This window comes from Tenrec ecaudatus, chromosome 4 (assembly GCF_050624435.1).
Source record: "Tenrec ecaudatus isolate mTenEca1 chromosome 4, mTenEca1.hap1, whole genome shotgun sequence".
Taxonomy (NCBI): domain Eukaryota; kingdom Metazoa; phylum Chordata; class Mammalia; order Afrosoricida; family Tenrecidae; genus Tenrec; species Tenrec ecaudatus.
The window spans coordinates 71,380,695-71,400,181 of NC_134533.1; the positions used below are offsets into that span (position 1 = coordinate 71,380,695).

The window sequence follows — 19,487 nt, forward strand, 5'->3', positions numbered from 1 at the left end:
CAGCTCCTTCTGAATCTATCTGGAAGCAGGGAGCAGCTTGCCTTGAAGTAGACCAAGCCCTTCCTTGGGCAGCCCACAACCAGTGACTACCGGATGTGAGAGAATAAAGACGCTGCCCAACCTCAGCCTCAACAAGAGGCCACTCTGGCAGGCAGTGAATTGTAACTCCAGTATCCCTGCCACCTTGACCAGGCCTCTCTGTCCTGTGCTACTTCATCTCCCTTTCATAGATGCTGATCCTTAATGAACACAATGTACCCAAGCTTCACCTCAGCATCTGCTTCTGTAAAGCCACATTGTAATACTGGGCACACACATATACGCGCGCACGCACACACACAATACAGCTAGTGAGTGGTAGAGTAGGAAATTGAACACAGGCATGGGTCTAGATTCCTAGTCACTACCGGAGCAAGATTTACCATGAGATTTTTGAAGTTTAAGACCCTTAATTTGAGCAGACCCTTTCCCGGGGCCCATGGTAGAAGGGAGTAGGGGGAAGATTGTTAATGTGTTCACATGGTTCTGCATTAACAAAATTTAGGAAAGAGAGCTCTTTTAGGACAGTTGGTTACATTGACTCTTTCCACTCTGATTTCATCTCCATCGCACTTTCCCTCACAACATGTGGGGAGAATTAGAATATTTATGTTGGAAGTATTACAACAACCATGGACCTGTGTTGGCAACTAAATCCTCTTCTCGGTCTGTTTCCTGCCCACAGAAAGCTAAGGGTGTAGCAGGCAGAATAACAGTCCTGCCAGGGGCTCTGCTATGCGGTAGAACTGACTTCATGACAGTGGGGCTTTTTTGGTTAGAGATGGACACATCCTAACCCCCAAACCTGTGGTTGAGTTACCTTCCACGGAAAAAGGAACTTTGGAGATGTGATTAAATTAAGGATTTTGGAAGATGGGAGGATTACCCAAGTAGTCCCAATGCAAACGACGTTACTCTGTTGATGTTGAAGATGAAGTGGGGAACAAGACTCAAGGACTGGAAGCTGCCTCTAGGGATTGGGGGGAACAAAAACAAAACTAGGAAACACATTTCCTTCTAGAGCAGTGGTTCTCAACCTGTGGGTCTCGACCCCCTTGGGGTTAACCGACCCTTTCACAGGGGTTGCCTAATTCATCACAGTAGCAAAATGACAGTGATGAAGTAGCAACGAAAATAGTTTTATGGTTGGGGGATCATGCTAACCTGAGGAACCGTATGAAAGGGTCTCGGCATGAGGAAGGCTGAGAACTGCTTTCCTAGAGTCTTCAGAATAAACAGCCCCATGACTCCTTCAGGTTAGCCTGAAACCATTGCAGACTTCTCAGCTCCACAGGGTTGTGAGCCGACACCTCAACACCTCGGCATGGCTTAAGCCATAAATTGGTGGTAACTTGTTACAGCCCCAAGGAGAAAGGCGTAGAGTCCCAAGGCACTTTGTGGTCCTCTGGTGTTGTGTCTGATTATTGTGTACCAAGCTGATACAATGATCTTTGTTTTCTTAGGAAATCCCATGGTTTTTATTGGGATTCTCTCCATTAGGCAAAAGCCACACTCCTAGGTCTTTCAAGACTGTGTCTGAGAGTAGCTTTACGAATCTTAGAAGCCTTTGTGCCTGCTGTGAACAGTACACTCAGTGAGGCGTACCCTTCAGGCTCTGTTACCACCCAGGTCCTGCTTGACACTGGCCGGAGGCACAAAGACAGCTACTAGATGAAAGGCGAGGGGGAAACCACTTTGGTTGGTCAGGCCAGGAGCAAGCTGGGCCTGGGGTCACCAAGGCAAATGCCTGAAGAAAAGGGTTTTATATGGCACACAAGAGGGAAATCTGAGGGGGTTATGAATATGTAAAATATTTCCCAGGAATGGTCATACATATGCATTCTTTAGCAGGGTTTTGCTTCTTCGGATCTGTCACTTTCAGATGTCTCACTTTCAAATATTGGTCTGGTGAAGACTTTGGTTCCTTGACCTATATGGTTTTTGCTCTCAGGTGACCCAAAGGTTGTGACTGTCTATTCTGTGCATGTTCGGTGAGCCAGGTCTTAATCATAACTGATACTCTCTTGCTGTGACGGAATACTTTCCCAAGAGGAAAAAGGCTAAACCCCCCCAGGTAATCAGGAAGGTTAATTATGGGTAGTCTATTAAGTATATATCCCAGAATCCTGTGACATCTCCGATCCTAAGGGCAGATTCCTCGGGCAAACTGGAATTGGCGACATTACACTGGGATAAGCAGGCCGGGCAGTGGCCTCAGCTTCTAAAGGCTCTCTTGTCTAGCAGAGTCTAAAAGTCATGCCCCTAAGATTCTGGCAGGCTTGCCTTTTAATGTCTCTGAAAGCGCAGTGGAGGAGCATCTGCACATCCTTTATCTTCACCAACATCATGGCGTTTCCCATCCTCACTAAGTAATGAAAACCACCAGCAACGGTACTAAGGTTTTCAAAGAGCTCCTTGGATTTGTTCTTGACCCTAAGTCATTTGTCTAGTTGGCAAACGGACCATGCAACTTCACGGCATGATGCAGTTTGATGCAATGGACGAGAGTGCTGTGCCAGCCGTCAGGCCGCCGGAGTTTACGTCCTTTCGCTACCCGTCTTTTGAACTCAGGGAAACTAGGTAACTTTCCTAGTCACCTCTCTTTCCTCGTCTGTGAAATGGGAAATAATAAAATTTTATAAGGCTTAGATGGAACCGTGTAGATAAGATACACGGGAGATGGAAATAAAAACCAGACACTCAATAGCTGCACTTACAGAAATAATAAAAATATGAGAATGCTCGGAACACGTGCACATCGAGGGATCGGATCACGCAGGCGCAACAGGGAAAACTCCTAGAAACGCAGAGCCTCCCATTTCCTGTACAGTCTGCTTGGAAATGAAATTGTTCCTCCTCCAATGTACCTTGGCGCCGTATCTACTAATGCTGGAAGAGGCCAGCGGCTCTGCTGAGGGGCTGCTTTCGCTGGATTCTGCAGTGTCATTGGACTCTCTTCCGCCGTCACATGACCCACACACACTAGTTTCATTAACTGTGATGCCACATGCACTTTGGGTGACTTCCTTCAGCGTCCCATATTTTCCTTTCTGTCCTCCAAGCCCCCACTGAGGCCCGTCCAGAGTCTGATCACCACCCAGACTCAAAAAGTAAGGACGGTGTTTTCAGTTGACTGTGACGGCAACACCCCTTTCCAGGTATCAGTTTCCCCCTAATTATCTGTTAGTGGGTAACAAACTACCCCACAACTTACTGCCTTAACATAGCAAACATTCTATTATGCTTTAAGAGTCTGTGGAAGTCAATCAAGGCTCAACTCAACGATACTTCCGTTTGACACGGTGGTGGTGGCGACTTACATCGCTCAGTGGTATTCAACTGGGTTGGAGGGCCAAGAGGGAACCTGGCATATGCATGCCTGACACCTTGGGGGAAGGCCGCTTGTCCGGCTCAGTGGGACTCCTCATCCTTTCCGTGCTGTCTCAAGGCCCTCCATTAGGTCTCTCAATTTTCTCAGGGTACTGGGAGAACAAGGTGGCCATGATGTCATTCCAACCATCTCTGCTGGTCAAACAGACACAGGGAAGGAGGACAGACAGTATGTGGTGGTATCATTCACCATATCCCTTTGGACTGCAGCGTGTTTTCCCCGAAAACAAGAACAAAACCTGCCTAGGGGCTCCCTCCTGTGCACTCATGGTCTTCTCTGTAGTCTGATGAGATTAAACCCACCGGCCAGTGTTTCTCAGCATCATCCACAATTCACTTGAATCAGAGGCATGGAGGGAATGGTGGGTGATTTATGAAAAATTCAGATTGCCAGGCTCTGCCCAGACTCATTGAATTCAAGCAGAAGAAAGAAGTCTTAGAGTCTGCATTTTACAGAGGCTCTTTTTAAAAAATTTGTTTTATTAGGGGCTCATACAACTCTTATCACAATCCATACATACATCAATTATGTAAAGCACATCTGTACATTCATTGCCCTCATCATTCTCAAAATATTTGCTCTCCACTTAAGCCCTTGGCATCAGGTCCTCATTTTTTCCCCTCCCTCCCCCCACCCACTCCCTCTTGAGCCCTTGATAATTTATAAATTATTTTGTCATATCTTGCCCTGTCCGACATCTCCCTTCACCCACTTTTCTGTTGTCCATCCCCCAGGGAGGAGGTCATATGTAGATCCTGGTAATTGGTTCCCTCTTTTCAACCCACTCTCCCTCTACCCTCCCTGTATCGCCACTCACACTGCTGGCCATTACAGAGATTCTTGAGGGGAATTTTTTTTCTTTTCAAAATACAGGAAGAGGCTAAAATTTACAAAAATGGTAAAGCTTTATAAAACTGGTACATTTTTATTTTCAACTATAAGTGAGATATTTCTAATCATATTATTATTTATCATGTTGGTATTTATCTAGTGTTTTTCTTTTTAAATTTTCTCCTCTTCTCCCCATTTCCACCCCCACCCCTGCCCTCCCACTCCCCTTCCCCTCTCTGTGGCCTTCAAAGTCCACTTCTTTTGGTGTAGAAACCATTTTTTCTTGATTTTTTTTCTTTTATGGTCATGGTCTCATATGGTATTTGTCTTCATGAGATTGACTAGCTTTGCTGAGCATAATGTCTTCCAGATTCTTCCATGTGATGAGGTGTTTGCTAGTGTCATCCTTGTATTTTAGGGATGCATAGTATTCCATCGTATGGATGTACCAGGACTTCTTTGTCCATTCCTCCGTAGATGGGTATTTCAGCTGCTGCCATCTTTTTGTTTTGTGGCTAGTGCTGCAGTGATGTGCGTGCTCACGTACCTGTTCGTCTTTTGGTCATTATTTGGGGAGGATAGTTCTAGTAGAGGGATTGCTCGGCCATGTGGCATTCTGTTCACCGTTGTTTATGGAACCTTTTGCCCCATGGCTGTACAGGTCTACATTCCTACCTGCGGTTTATGAGGCTTCCAGTCTCCCCACACCACCTGTGGGAGTTATTATGCCCACCTAAATTTCAAACACTTCTTTAGGTGAGCTCCAACGTTCCTTCTCCCTTCCAATGCCTTTAGTTCTAAGACATTAGGTGGCAAGGGTTGCCTGTGTGTGCTTAACATTTGTAAAACAGAAGTTGGTACTCAGTGTACTTTGGGTAAAAGAATAAATCCTTGTTTGGTGCCATCGAGCCGGCTCCGACTCATCGCGACCTTCTGTACAACAGAAGGACAACAGCCAGGCCCCGTGCCATCCTCACCATTCTCATGGGTGAGCCCCTCGACACGGCGGCCACCGCGTCCGTCCATCTTGCCGAAGGTCTTCCTCTCTTCCAAGCGGCTCCACTACCTCCCCAAGCGTGGCTTCTTTCTCCGGGGACTGGTCTCCCCTGACAACATGACCGAAGTACAAGTCTCCATAGCCTCACCTCTAAGGAGCATTCTGGCTCTGCTTCTTCCAAGAAAATGAATAAATTAGGATTTTGAAAACACAGATTCAAGCCCTGCTTAGGGATTCACCAGCTGTGATTACTTGGAGAAACGACTTCACCACTATCACCAATAGAGTTATTTATTTAAAAACTTTTTTAAAAATGGAAATAATAGAAATTCCAAAAATAAAGAAATTTCAATAGTGGTGCCAAGACTTGATGTGGAATTAAAAATAGATCACACTTATGAAAGCTCTTCTGAGCTCTTAAGTTGAACGACTGCCTTAGGCCCCAGGAGAACACACGCGGGGGTGACTTCAGCTTTTCAGGTGCACAGTGGACTGAGCAGGAAGTTTCTTAAACCCCAAACATCCACCACCTGGCAAGATTACATTCTCATTGAAAATAGGTAGGGACTTACTAAGGGTCTTGTTAGGACAAACCTGGCACGTTCCCATAGTGCCCCCTGGTGGAATGTAGAAGGAAGGCAATTCAATTTATTGAGTGTCATCTGTCAGCCAGTGGAGAGCAGGGGCCTCTTTGGTGGGGCTTCTCTTTGTTCCTAGAGTTGATAGTCAATAGGTGTGCCTAATCTGTGCTGAGTCACAGCATCCCCACAGACAGCAGGTGAGCCCCATCACAGTTGTTACCGCTGAGCCCATTGAGGCAGTCAGTGTCCTCGACTTGGTTGAGAGCCCAGCTTGCCGGACTCAGGCTACTAATCCAGCCACCTGCTGGGCGTCTGTGATGCCAGGTGCTGTGCGAGGCACCCAGGGGCCCTGCAAGGGAGCCCTCAGGTGAACTCCCTGCCCTCTTGAAGTTGAGCAGTGAGTAATCCCAAACCCAGCCCACTGGTGTCCAGCCGAGTCTGACTGAGACAGCACAGAACAGAACCTCCCAGTAGAGTTCCCAAAGCTGTGATACTTTTTTGTTTGGTTTAGCATCCCTGTTATTGTGCTTTGGCTGAAAGGTTACAAAGTAGCTTCCCATTTAACCACTCAATGTGTCCCCTGAGGCTGGGACGTGGGTTGGCATCCCCAGTGTCAGCACTCTCCATTTCCACCCAGGTCCTCAGGCCCATCTGTCCAGAGTCTGACCCCTTCCTGTCTTCTCTTCTGTTCTTTTTGTAGGCTATATACCTTCTGGATTGGATGACATTTCTATTTCTAGCTTTAAAAAAAATCACTTTATTGGGGGCTCTTACAGCTCTTATAACATTCCATACTTCAATTGTGTCAAGCATATTTGTATATATGTTGCCATCATTTCCAAAACATTTTTTTCTACTTGAACCCTTGGTATAAGCTCCTTTTTCTCCCCTCTCTCCCTGACCTCCTATCCTCATGAATTCTTGATCAATTATATATTATTAATTCCATATCTTACACTGTCCATTGTCTCTCTCCACCCACATTTCTGTTATTCGTCCCCTTTGGGAGGGGCTATCTATCCAGCCCCTCCCTCATGATATCGCTAGGCCAATGCTCCAACTCTTATCGGAGGAGACTACGTGTTTCTCCCAAAGAACAGCTGGTGGTTTCAAACTGCTGCAGTTCCCGCTAGCAAACCAAGTGCGTAACCACAGGTGACTACGTAAATAGTCCAAAAGCACAGAGATCTACACCAGGAGGAGGAAGTGCAAGGATCTATGGAAGCCATAGTCCTTGATCAAAACTGGATAATAAGCTTTGAGAAAAAGCATGGATCTGGGAGGAGATATGAATTATAAATTGAAGCAACATCATTAAGGGGCACGCTGCTAATGAATTAGGAATGCATCCTCAGTTCACTGGGAAGTCACTGGGCAGTTTTGAGCAGATAAGTGATATGAGTGAATTTGTGTTTTTAAAGATGATTCTGACCAGAGTGGGTGGAGATGATTGGAGAAGACAGTGATGGAAGTAGAAAGGCCGATCAGGAGGCTGCTGTCTCAGTCCAGGTTGGGAAGGAATGTTAGGAGGGACACACAGGGTATGTAAGATATACTGACAAAATTCTAATTCTTTCCAGGAGTGGTAGGTAGAAGAAAGCATTTTATTCTTTATATTTTTATTATCCTTTAGTGTGTATGAAATAGTTCATTTAAAACCATAAAAAACTTACAGAAAAGCATTTTAATAGTTGCATCTGCCATATAAAGATAAGAATGTGGAAGGGAAGGCTGCACTCAAAATTTGTGATGGGGGAGCGTGTGAGGAGTGTCGGCGAACATGGAGCGTCTTCATCTCCCCACTGAACACACACGCTCTGCGGCATGACTGAGGTGCCTCCACGAAGGGGTGGAGGCTGTTTCCCTTTGCCTCCAATCTAGAAGGCTTTATTCTTTTCTTCGATGAATAAAAAGCAACAAACAGGACAGTGTGCCCCTTTTGAGTTTAGGCCCCACAAGGCCTAGTGTGCTCTCTTCCTGGCACTCTGTTCAACGGCCCAAGTGGACAAGCCTGGACTAGCCTGCAGGACTAGAGAGACCACGTGGGGCAGAGCTCAGCCAACCCATCCGAGGCCATCTTAAACTACACAGCACCCAGTCAACTTGGCAGTCTGACCATATGCACAGACCCGGCTTAGACCAGCAGAACCGCCCAGCTGGACTCAACCTAAGTTGCCGTTCTGCAGGACCAAGAGATGTGTGAAGGGCTATTGTTTTAAGTCACTACGTTTTGGGGTCGTTTGTTTCACAGCAAAACTTGACTCAGAAATTTTTGTCTGAAAGTATGATCCTTGCTTTCTTTAACCAAACCGTAAGCATTCATGGCACTGGCTTTGGGATCAGGGAATGGGTGGGGTCTGGAAAGATGGCAAACAAATTTAGTGGAGCCTGAAAAGGTGGTGACTAAATTGTTATTGGAGTCTGGAAAAAATTATCTCGGAGTAACAAGGCAGTTGGCAAGTCTGTTTGCCTTTGGTAACACAGAAGATGGAAAAGGTACTTGGCTTTCGGATTTGCTAAGGAGATAGATCTCTAGGCAGAAAGTGTGTCGGGTGGGTGTGCCGATTTCACTTGCTTGGACTAGAAGGGACCGCAGTGATTCACAATGCTACACAGCTTCCAACACGGGCCACGTTTAAGTACCCGAGGAAGGTGATACAAACAGGAAAATTATGAACAAGACAAGTAGAAAGGGGGGCAAGGGGATCAGACTGAGAAGTTGCTCTTAGGGTGTAGAACATGAATCTGGCCAAGGAATATCCCTTCTCCCAGGCTAGGAAGGCAAGGCCACATTTTCCCAGCTGTCCTTTAGAATTGCTGTTTAAGTGTTTAAGGATAACCATGTGACTTTCATTGTATCCGTCAAGTTGTATCTGAACCTGATGTAGATTATGAGATCCTAGACTTTGAACCTCATGTTATATTGGAAGACCACTTGGAGGTCCTGAAAGAAATGAGCATATTTTTTTGCCTGTGGGAAAACTGGGGACAGTTATGGTCAGAGAGTGAGCTGTGAAGGCTGCAAAATGGCCACCATTCTTCCATCTCCCTGAATCCACATTCTTTGGCATGTGATTTGCAGCCCCTCCCATCAGCACCTGGGGTTAGTTCTCTTCTCCTTAAATCTGGACTGGCCTTGTGGCCTTGTGGTCTTTTCCCCCCACCCCCTTAATAAAATGCAGTAGAATAAATAGTACCAATGCTAAGTTTCAAGACCCCTTGCATGTTTCAGATCTGTCTCTTGAAACTCTGGCCAGCCATCTATGTGGACAAACCTAACGTAGCCCCCTGGAGGGCTACAGATAACGTGGAGCACATATGAAGCAGTACAGCTGAGGCTGCTCTGACAGCAGCTCCATCACAGAGCCCAGCCAAGACCAGAAGTGCATGTGAACTGTGGTGCTGGAGAAGAGTGCTGATAGTACTGTGGACTGCTAACAGGACATGCTCATCTGTCTTAGAAGAAGTATGGCTAGACCAGTGGGTCTCCACCTTCCTAACGCTGCGACCCTTTCATATAGTTCCTCATGTTGTGGTGACCCCCCCGAACCATAACATTATTGTCATTGCTACACCATAACTGTCATTTTGCTACTGTTATGAACTGGGCGACCCCTGTGAAAGGATCGTTTGACCCCCCCAAAGGGGTCGCGACCCACAGGTTGAGAACCGCTGGGCTAGAGCGATTCTTAAAGGCAAGGATAACAAGACTTCTGTCTTATATATGTTGGACATATTGTTAGGAGAGACCAGTCCCCGGGGAGGGACATCATGCTTAGTAAAGTGGAGGGCAGCTCAAAAGAGGAGGACCTCCATGGGATGGATTGGCACCATGGGGCAACAGTGGGCGCCAGCTTAGGGCGATGCAGGGCCGCGGGCCGTCCCCTTCTGCTGTGCATGGCGTCCGTATGGGCCAGAACCCACTCGAGGGCACTGGACAACAAGACCAGAGAACAGCTCAAATACAAATCGATGACTTGCAGATTTTGTGAGCTATGCCAATGGAAAAATTAATGGTTGCCAGGAGGCTAGGAGAAGTGGGGGTGGGGTGGGGGTGGATCCTTTTAGGGCAGTGAAATCCCTATTCCATATCACACAATGAAGATGGAGATATGACATTAAGCAGTTGTCAAAACTCACAGCGCTGTACAACCAAAAAAAGTGAACCCAAGGCAAACATTGTTGCTGTTGGGTTCTGTTGAGCAGATTCCAACTCAGAGAGACCATGCCTGGCAGAGCAGAACTTCTCCATAGGTTTCCGAGACAGTAATTGTAAGGTCAGGGTTCTGAAGGGATTGGTAGTTAAGGCCTACTAATCCCTTATGATGTGACCTAACACAATGTAATCAACTCCGTCATGGGATCTGCTGTGGACAGGCGTCAGTTGTAAGATTAGGCTGGAAGACAGGTACTGTCCTGATGTACTGGAAAGGAATTTCCCTCGGGGGTGTGGCCTACTTTCTATCTAAGTGATCCTGTGGAAACACTTGCTTTTTGTTGAGTCTGGATCTTGCATCAGGTGGGTTGACCTCCGGTTCTTTGGACTTGGGCCAAAGGCCTGTCATATTGTCTGCTAACCATCACACGTTACCAAATTGCTTAGTCTCATAGGTAGAACCTAAGCATTCAGATGCCAGAGCCCATATTCTAAACTACTACAGAATACAGGAGACGGGGGTATAGATTTTATATGTGCTCTTTAATAGACTTCTTAATTCACCTAGCAACTGAATATGAAATCTTGTCTGGGCTAAAGTTATTTGTGGCAGTCACATAATTTTGTGTCAACTTGCAAAGGGGTGGAGTCAAGCCTATCAATCAGGTCATAGCCAATGAATCCTCTGTGTGGGCATGGCCTTCTACTGAGGATTCTGGAAACTCCTGTCTTCCTCCCTGGAGGTGGGACACTCTCTCTCTGCTTCATCTTCCTGCTGACAAGCCACATGGAGCTATGCTGATGGAGCCAGAGGAGCCAAGTGGAGACCCACTCCAGTGCTGAGATGTTTCCACCACCAATGGATCCACAAGACTTTCTACCCACTGATCTGTGACCTTTCTGCATTCAGTGTTATGAATCTGAAGAGGAATTTATAGGACATGTGGGCTATCAGATTTATGGACTTGAATTAGACTGGGCTGGGGTGTCTTTTTAATATACAATTGCTCTTTAATATAAAGTTATCTCATACACGAGTGTCTATAAATTTGTTTCTCTAGTCTACCTGACTATTGGAGAAAACAAGGCTTACACCACAGACAATTCCAGCTCGGGGAAGTGGAAGGTGAAATGAGTCCCCAGCAACCCCTTTACTCCTGAGTCAATCGCCTAAGTCAGCTGACTAACAGAGTGCCAACCAGCCGGCACTCGGGCTGCCATCTCGAAGGCTCAGCCAGCCTCAGGAATCGTTGATAAGAAGTACCAAGGCACAATCAACCCCTGGCATCACGACTCTAGTACTCTTATGACCGTATATTTTAATCACTTGAGGTTCTAAGAAAAATGCCAGCCTGTTGTCTTATGAAGGGGTTCCACGAATTTAGGGAGCAAAATTAGCAGAATCAGATGCCCACGTTGTTATGTGGAGGGGGAGAGGGTGGCGAGATGCCATGAATATGACTTGCTAAGGCTCTGTGTAGAAGGAACACGCTGAGTGGGGGGGGCAATTGTGAGTCAGAGGTCAGAAAGGAGACGGTTAGGCCTGTACATCCGGCTGAAGTGCCCGTGGGACAGTTTCAGAAAGTACCCTGAACTCTTGGGTCGCTGTGGGTTCGCACTGACTGGATGGCAGAGAGTGGGCCAGCGGGGAGAGAGGACCTGAAGGCCACTGGATGTCTGGCCTGAAAAACGCAGATCTGGAAAGTGTCAGCTTCAGAATGATAGTCGGAGCCGTGGGCATGCCACCCAGAACGAGTATAAAACTAGAAGTACCACAGGTTGAGAGCAGAAACCCATTTTCCAACCTCCCCGAAAAGGCTTCCTGCAATGCCCTTCCTCTTTTCTCTTCCTGACAAACATCTGCTCATCCTTCAAAGCTGGGCTCTCACCTCTTTCTTAAAGCTCTCCCAGACCCAGCAACGTCCCCTTCTCTTGTACTCCTGCACCACGCCCTACTTACTGCTTCCGTAGCACTTCTCTTGCACTGTTAATATCTGTATCTCCTTAAAGCTATGGAGGACATCTTATCAACCTCCCCTCCTGCTCTGAAGGAAGTTTTTGTTGTAAGTGGAAAGTTTGATCATTGAGTAAACTGGAATTACACAGAAGGACACTTGTGCCAAAGCAGGTCTCCCATTTGGCCTCGTCTTCCTACCTCCATTGTCATAAGAATTCAACTTACAGTGACCCACAGGGCAGCGAACAAGTTCAGGAAGGCCCTCAACACAATGGGCTGACACAGTGGTGGCGACACGGGGCTCACGCATAAGCAGCACCAGGAGGATGGCGCGGGGCTGGGGAGGACGGCGCAGGGCTGGGCAGTTTCCGTCTGTGGACACAGAGCTGCTTTGAGTGGCAACCAGCTCGACAGCCTCTCACCGCAACTTAAGGGAGAACTTGTACGTGGATAAAGACATGTTGATCCACTTGAACACAACTTGTTCAACTAGAACAAGTGAATACTGTGTGGCTTAAAATTCAGAGAAACTCACTCCGAGACCACCATGAGATCATTGAAGCAAAGTTATTACTTGGAGGGATTTCCAAGCCTTCAACTTTTCTAACTTATTTTGTTAGTTGCTGTTCACACAGACAATGAAGGAGAGACGAGAGAGAAGGATGGAAGAACTTTAATATTACCCTCACCTCGGAGACTTCTGGGGAGCCAGTCAAGAAATACTTAGCACTGCTAACCTAGAATATTCATGTAGCGTTAAAGTAGACTCTAGGATACACCCGTGTGCGTACTGTAAGAACATGTGCAGTGTGGATAGCAAACTCTTATGAACTATACAGTGTCGAATAAAAGCTACCTGGAAACTCAGGTCCATAAAAAGACCTGTTTATCGCTGACAACACTTCCTGTGGCCAAAGCCTTCAGAAATCCACCCCCAAATACTTAAACTGCACGTTCTCACGGGCACTCCTCGTGCCACAGGGAGGGATTTTGTTTTCTTTTTCCCCCTAGGGAAAAATGAGATGTCGACAGAAATTAAACTAAAGGCTCACACTTAGAGAAATGCTGGCAGCATCGCTTCCATCAGAATGTCTACTTCAGTCTAGCCAGCAACCAGAAGGCCCCACTAGCTGCAGGTGCACTCTTGCTTGAGCTCCATTGTGAACCTAGTTTTATTAGGTCTTGTAAGGTATGACTCATAACATTGGGCAAAAAAACAGCCAGTAGTATCAAATTCATTGTGGCTCACTTAGAAGGCAGCACCAGTAGGCCCAAAATGGCACGTAAACAAATGATATTTGTATCATTTCATATCACCCATACATACTATCTCAGAGTCCTCTTGGTAGACACTGTATATAATTTCAAAATAAGATTATGCTGTTTCCAGACACTGAGTTCCTAAGGGTGTGCTCAATAAATATTTCATATTATAAATTTCAGTAAAGAGAATCAGTTTTAAAGGATTAGCAAATTAAATTGTTTCCTACACAATTTGCTTTGAACTCGTTAATTCCTTGATCAATTAAGGACTTTATCTTTGGTGTTGTGGTAAGTTACCAGTTGGGCTACTAACCACCAGGTCGGCAGTTCAAGCGCACCAGCTGCTCTGTGGGAAAAAGATACGGCTGTCTGCGCCCCAAAGATTTATAACCTTGGAAACCCAAAGGAGCGGCTCTACTCTGCCATTCAGGGTTGGAATCGACTCAATGGCAGTGTGTTTCTGAGTTCCATCAGGTAATGAACGAGGTGGTGTGGACATGAAAAATAATAAACCTTGACCCCTGGTCTCAAGGAGCTGAGAGTAAGGTGTTCCTTCTTCGTGAAGAAATCCCAATGCCTTAAACCAAGCAAACTGGCCAAGACCTTAGACTATTGTATACGGTTAACTGGTAACACAATCCTTGCAGGTCCGTTGAATTTGGCACTGGTACTTGCGGGTGTCACCTTCAAAAGGGCATGGGCATCTCGGGTGTGATGCTTCTGACACTAGAGTCGGTTTGTGTACCTCCAGGGCCATGTGGGGAGGGCAGGGTGGAGGGAAGGCTGGGGGAGAAAGACGAGAGGCCACGGAGAGAAGGATGCTGCTCCTTCCTGCCAGCACCTGCTTTAGGGATGCCAGGAAGAGCTCGCTTTTATTTGAAAACAAAGTTTTATTGTGGAGAATGCCAGATGCACGTACTTCGTTAAGACAGAACACGACACGTCGTAGTGGTGGTGGGCTGCTTCTGGTTTTGCTCCCAGGCCCCTTCCCGCCACTCTCACGCGTCTCTGCGTTAGGGTTAGGCTGGGGAAACATCTGAGGGGCCATTCCAGCTGTGGTACTTTGCCCCACCTCGGACACTTGTTGTGGTCAGTCGTTCACCGTCTTCAGACTGTCTTCTTTTTTTAATCATTTTATTGGGGCTCACAAAACTCTTGTCACATCCACACATGCATCCAAGGCTGTCTTCTTGCAGTAACAGGGAAGAGGAACAATGACTTAATGACTGTAACAGGCTGGTAGATAGGTTTTACAGTCACTAACAGTCACCACTAAGGATTTGCCTGTGACTTTGTTTCCAACTAGCACTAAATTATGCTGTATAAACGCAGACATTGAGTAAATCTCTATGTAGACATCATCCAGCTTTGAACAGTAGGTAGGAAGAAGAAAAAAAAAAGTCCTCAAAATGCTGTCCTTCGGATGACCACCGTACAAGAAAACTTGAAACACAATGTCAGGTCAATCGACCCTTCATGTTGATGAGCATGACTCTTTCCTCATCGGTTTCTAGAGCAATCTCAGAAAATACGCGCGTTGCAAAAGGGCCCAAATAAATTAACATACAGTCAATAAGATATCAAAATAGAGTTTGAAAAAGGATTTAGAGTCACGTTACAATAAGGCGAAAATGCTCTGACAATAACAAAATAACTTACAGCCATACAGAGTTCATGAATAAATGTAAAGCATTCTGAATGGATACAAGTAAGAGTTCTTCTCCGTGAGGTAACAGGATGAGAGCTTTTCACAGTAACGAAATGTGGGAGGGCGCTCAGGGAAAAAGACAGACAGGCAGCGAGGAGAAAAAGGCATACAATCAAATGTATCCATGTGAAACTTGGATTTTGCAAGTATCACAAACATCAAGAAAAGAGCTGAGGAAAATACCAGAAATATCCATAGCAGCAGTTCATAGAAGGCGCTTTCCGGAAGACCCGGCTAAGCTTGTACACCCGTCCCGGAGCCACCTGCCGAAGGCACGGGGGTCCATTTCCTAGAGGAACAAACTCGCAGGACCCGATGTCTCAGAGCCTCTCTCCGGAAGTTACTGCATCCACATACTACGACTATATTTAAAACCGAAACCTCAGCAGCCTACAATGCTACACATTCTTCAAGACAAACAAAACGGGGTTCAAGTCTCATAATCCACCTGGTTAAACTAAATAACACCTCAGTAAGACGTGACTCATTGCACGCATGCATTGCACTGCTCAAAATACACAAAAAACTCCCAGAGATGGAGTGAAACTCAAAAGTTACTTTACATCATCTTTGTTCAAATCTAAGAGTGTGGTTTGTTTTTTTTTAAGTGTTGAAAAGAACCTTAAAAGGCCATTTATTATACCCCTTAATAGTTAACATTTTAATTCCCTTAAAATAACTTTTAAGGAAAAATTCAAGTAGAAGACTTCATGATGATTCCTGTCTAAGAAGTTATCAAACCTGAACTAGAACTTCTTATGATGTCTGCCCCTCGCCCCTTTAAAGAATCCGATACCTCTTGTTCTAGATGGCTAAGAATCTGCCACATTTCTGACTTTGCGTTCTTCAATAAAAGCCCCAATTAATCACTTGAGATTTAGGATCGCACGCGGTAGCTTCCTCCTCTTCAGCTAAATGGTCCTTAATTCCTTAAACTCTTTCTGAAGAGGTTTCCTTCTCCACCTACAGTTTGTCCCTGTTTATTTCTGCCCCATCCCTTCTCGGGTTCCCAAGTGATCTGAAGACTCAGCATCGTGGCATGAATTGCGTCAGTCAAAGGAGGGCTCCTACAATTCAGCCTTGTTTTAATCACTAGCAACGGAAACCAAGGGGCCCACTAGCCATGCATCATCATCACACACCGAGACCGGTGAACAAACAACGCACTGCGTTCATTTCCTACTTGTAGGGCAGGCTTGCTCTTCACAAGAAGCATTTCCTGTTGCCTTGCTGCCCTTCTGCTCATTTCCACTGTCTCCACTGCAGGCTTTGACCTTGCCCCACTAGACCCGTCCTTCTCTCTGCATCCTCAACGGGGAGGCACGTCTTTCCGTGCCCTGGGTCAGGAGAGAAGGGTGCCCAACAGGGCTCAGGGCTGATACTAGGTCAGCACCCGCGTCTCTCCCGGCTGGCTCTGGTGGTCACTAGATTTAGCTTGCTAGCCGGGTGGACCCATGAGGCCAAGTTCCTGCCAAGTATCATGCTCGGGCAGACTTCGGAATCATTTGTGTTTATTTGTTCATTTTAACTTTTTAGTCATTTGTATTCATTTGTTCATATAAAAATTTTTTTGAAATAATATTCTGAGTTTCAATAACTTTTCACCATAAGATGACCCAAATGTTGCCTCAAAGTACCCAAATAAAATGGTTTTCTTCATAATCGAATGATAATCAGGATGTGGCTTATCAATTATGAATGGCCTGTTATCATCATGTTAGCTCCACCCTGTTCTTTAGTCACCGAAACACAGATACCAAAAACAAATATAAACAGTTCTCATATGTACATAGCACTGGCCATACCACTTTGTAGAACACAGGTCATTTTAAAAATTACAATGTACAGTTCTAAAAGCAAATAAACAAAAAATAAACAAACAAAAAAAACTATGCATTTCTTCATCAGTGCAGCCTTTAAAAACGAGCTCTTTCAGAAAAATGAAGCTCTACACGTAACTGCCTGTTATCTACAGTTATACAAGAGCCAGGTATATGAAAGCAGGAGAGAACCAATGAATAACAGTGGCAATTCAGTCACGTGAAAAGTACAATTGGATTGCATGAGCACAACCAAAGATTAGCCCCTCAGCTGTGACACACACACAAACCATGATTTAATGAACTTTCTAATCAGTCAAATGTCTTAACATTTATTTTTTAGGGAAACACAGTCTCTAACACCAGTGCTACCTCCTCTGGGCCATTCATTTAGCCTTATTATCCCCAGTGCATTGTTCTGGCTATTTCTTAGGTGTATCTCATGTGCAGAGCTAAGCTGTGAACTATAGGACAGGATATACTCTGAGAAGACTAAATAGCACTTTTCCAAAAAACTGAAGAATCAACCAACAAATGGCCTTCCAACATATATTTTTTCTACATTAAAAATAAGTGAGTCATGGTTATGCGATCAGAAATTCTACAGAAGCCAGCAAGATGTTAAAATTACCTGGACCTTAGTACTGTTTCATAATACTTAGATCTGGATGTTTTTGAGGTTTTTTTTAGTGAAAGTATCTTTACTTCATCAGAATAAGGAATAAAGTGACTAAAAATCTAAGTCAAAAGCTAAGACTTCTAAATAAATTCACAGGTCCTTTTTCAGTTCAGACTTTTCTCTGCTCAATCAGCGGAGAAGCACCCACACCGTTTGGGAAATTTTCTTAACCGGCTCAAAGGTAACTAACTGAACTATACCCAATGTAGAACCAGTGTTTCAGCGTACACCAGCCCCCTGGGAAGGCACAGAATTTAATAACAAAGCCTCTGTGAGTGCTGCCGCGAGTGTTTTCTGCTCAGCAAACGTCAGAATCTAAAATACACACAGACTGCACCCAGAGCACCTCCTGTAGCACTGCTCTGAACACCCCAGTTTAAATTCCCTAATTTGCACAGCAGTGCCTGTGCCGTCACACTGGCACCACAGCCATCTGCGGGCAGTGCCGCTTTCTCACGGGCTTACCTTACACTACAGTTATATCACATTTACCTGCTTTCAAAAAACAGCAGCCATGCTACACACAACGACATGGAACCAAGGGTGACTAGACTTTCCTAGCAGAACTCACTTTTGTACTGTGACGTTTCTATTACGGGAAAACAACAACAACACTGTATCACTGTAACACTTTCAATGTAAATGACTTAAGTTCAAGATTACGGGGGAAAACATTGGGTTGTTTCCCTCCATATGGTTTCAACATTGCTCAGCGTGTTTAGCTAGTTGACCAAAAAGAAAGGGTGGAGAGGAATACTTGGCCCAACGGGGGAGAGAAAGAATGGTAACACAGGTTCCACACACGGAGCTCCTGGCGGTGCTGTCCCATAGGCCGTGCAGAGACGTCGGGGTGCCCTAAACGGCACGCCAGGTCAGGCCGTTCTTAGTGGGCTCAAGAAAATTCTCAATCAGAGCTTCGATGAGTTTCTTCAGTTCTTCTTCCAGCAAAGTCGCGTTACTGAGGAAAAAGATGAACAGTTTGGAAAGTCTGTTTTTTAAGATGCATATGTACCAAGGAGCTTGAAAAAGTCCATGGGAAAATTTCACCGTCTTTTCATTCCGTTTTCCCATGAACTTTCTGAAGCCCTCTCAAAATGCTGAAGCCCTGACAAAATGCTTACGCAAGAGAAATTCACTCAGTACAACAACAGCAAATATAAGCCCACCATCCACACATAAAGAAACCGCCCCTGCCACAAACTGAGGCTGAGCACTATTAAAAGGAAGGAGTCCCTCAGGACATGGGAAGTGGGTGGGTTAATAGGATCGTATGTATACAGAATGCTCTAGGTCAGGTAATGTCATGCCTTAAAGAGACTACTCGTAACAGGTATGAAAACAATGCAGCTTCCTGAAATACCTCAAATAATGTTGAGTACAGGTACTACAGGATGACATATATCTTTCAGGTAACAGAGGGAAATGTAGTGAAAACAATGAGGTGTTTAGAAGACAGACACTTGAAAAGACCCTTCAGGCAGAGAGCTGCCCTCCATGCCCTGAGAGGGGTTGGGCCAGGGACCTTCGTGGATGGGCATTTCTTCACCCAAACCCCTCTCCCAACGGAGGAGAAAGGCGCATGAGGCTCTAAAGTGATTTCAAAATACTGGCAAATTCAAGATGCAGCTGAAAGGTGGGCAGCCCCCTTTCTGTACTGAGAGACCTCCAGGCAGGTGTTTCCCTTCTTAGAGGCTTAGAACCCAGCCCGGGGCTCCGGGATCTCTGCTGTATACCTGAGAGCACACCTCACCCCTCACCCCTCACCCCCTACTCAAGCCGTGTGAATCTGATCTGTGCTTGTAGCTACACAGCTGTGGGATTCTCATTGGCTCCGGCTTCCCCAGTGGTCCCAGTTGTACTTGCAGGGGACCATGTCTGCCTGAGGTTCCCTGAGAGCATTGCTTTGTCTTAGAGAGCACCTGTCTCCACCCAGCCGGCCTCTCCTGTTCTAGCCCACAGTGTAGAACTGGGAGGGGCTGATGCTGGAGGGCTCGGTTGGGACCTGGAGGGCTCAGGTGCAGGGGGCAGTGGGTGCACAAAGCCCCCTCTGGTTGACGGGCAGCCC

At 45.9% G+C, this 19,487-nt stretch overlaps 1 protein-coding gene across 1 annotated transcript in view; it reads right to left on the bottom strand.

Moving 5' to 3' along the window:
* Positions 1–14,075: 14,075 nt before the first annotated feature.
* The window catches only part of PGM2L1 (phosphoglucomutase 2 like 1), a 50,991-nt gene continuing 45,579 nt past the window's right edge, over positions 14,076–19,487 (bottom strand). The window contains exon 14 of the mRNA XM_075546273.1: positions 14,076–18,380. Within this exon, the coding sequence (XP_075402388.1) occupies positions 18,278–18,380 (103 nt within the window). The 3' untranslated portion in view covers positions 14,076–18,277. The remainder of the gene's footprint in view (positions 18,381–19,487) is intronic.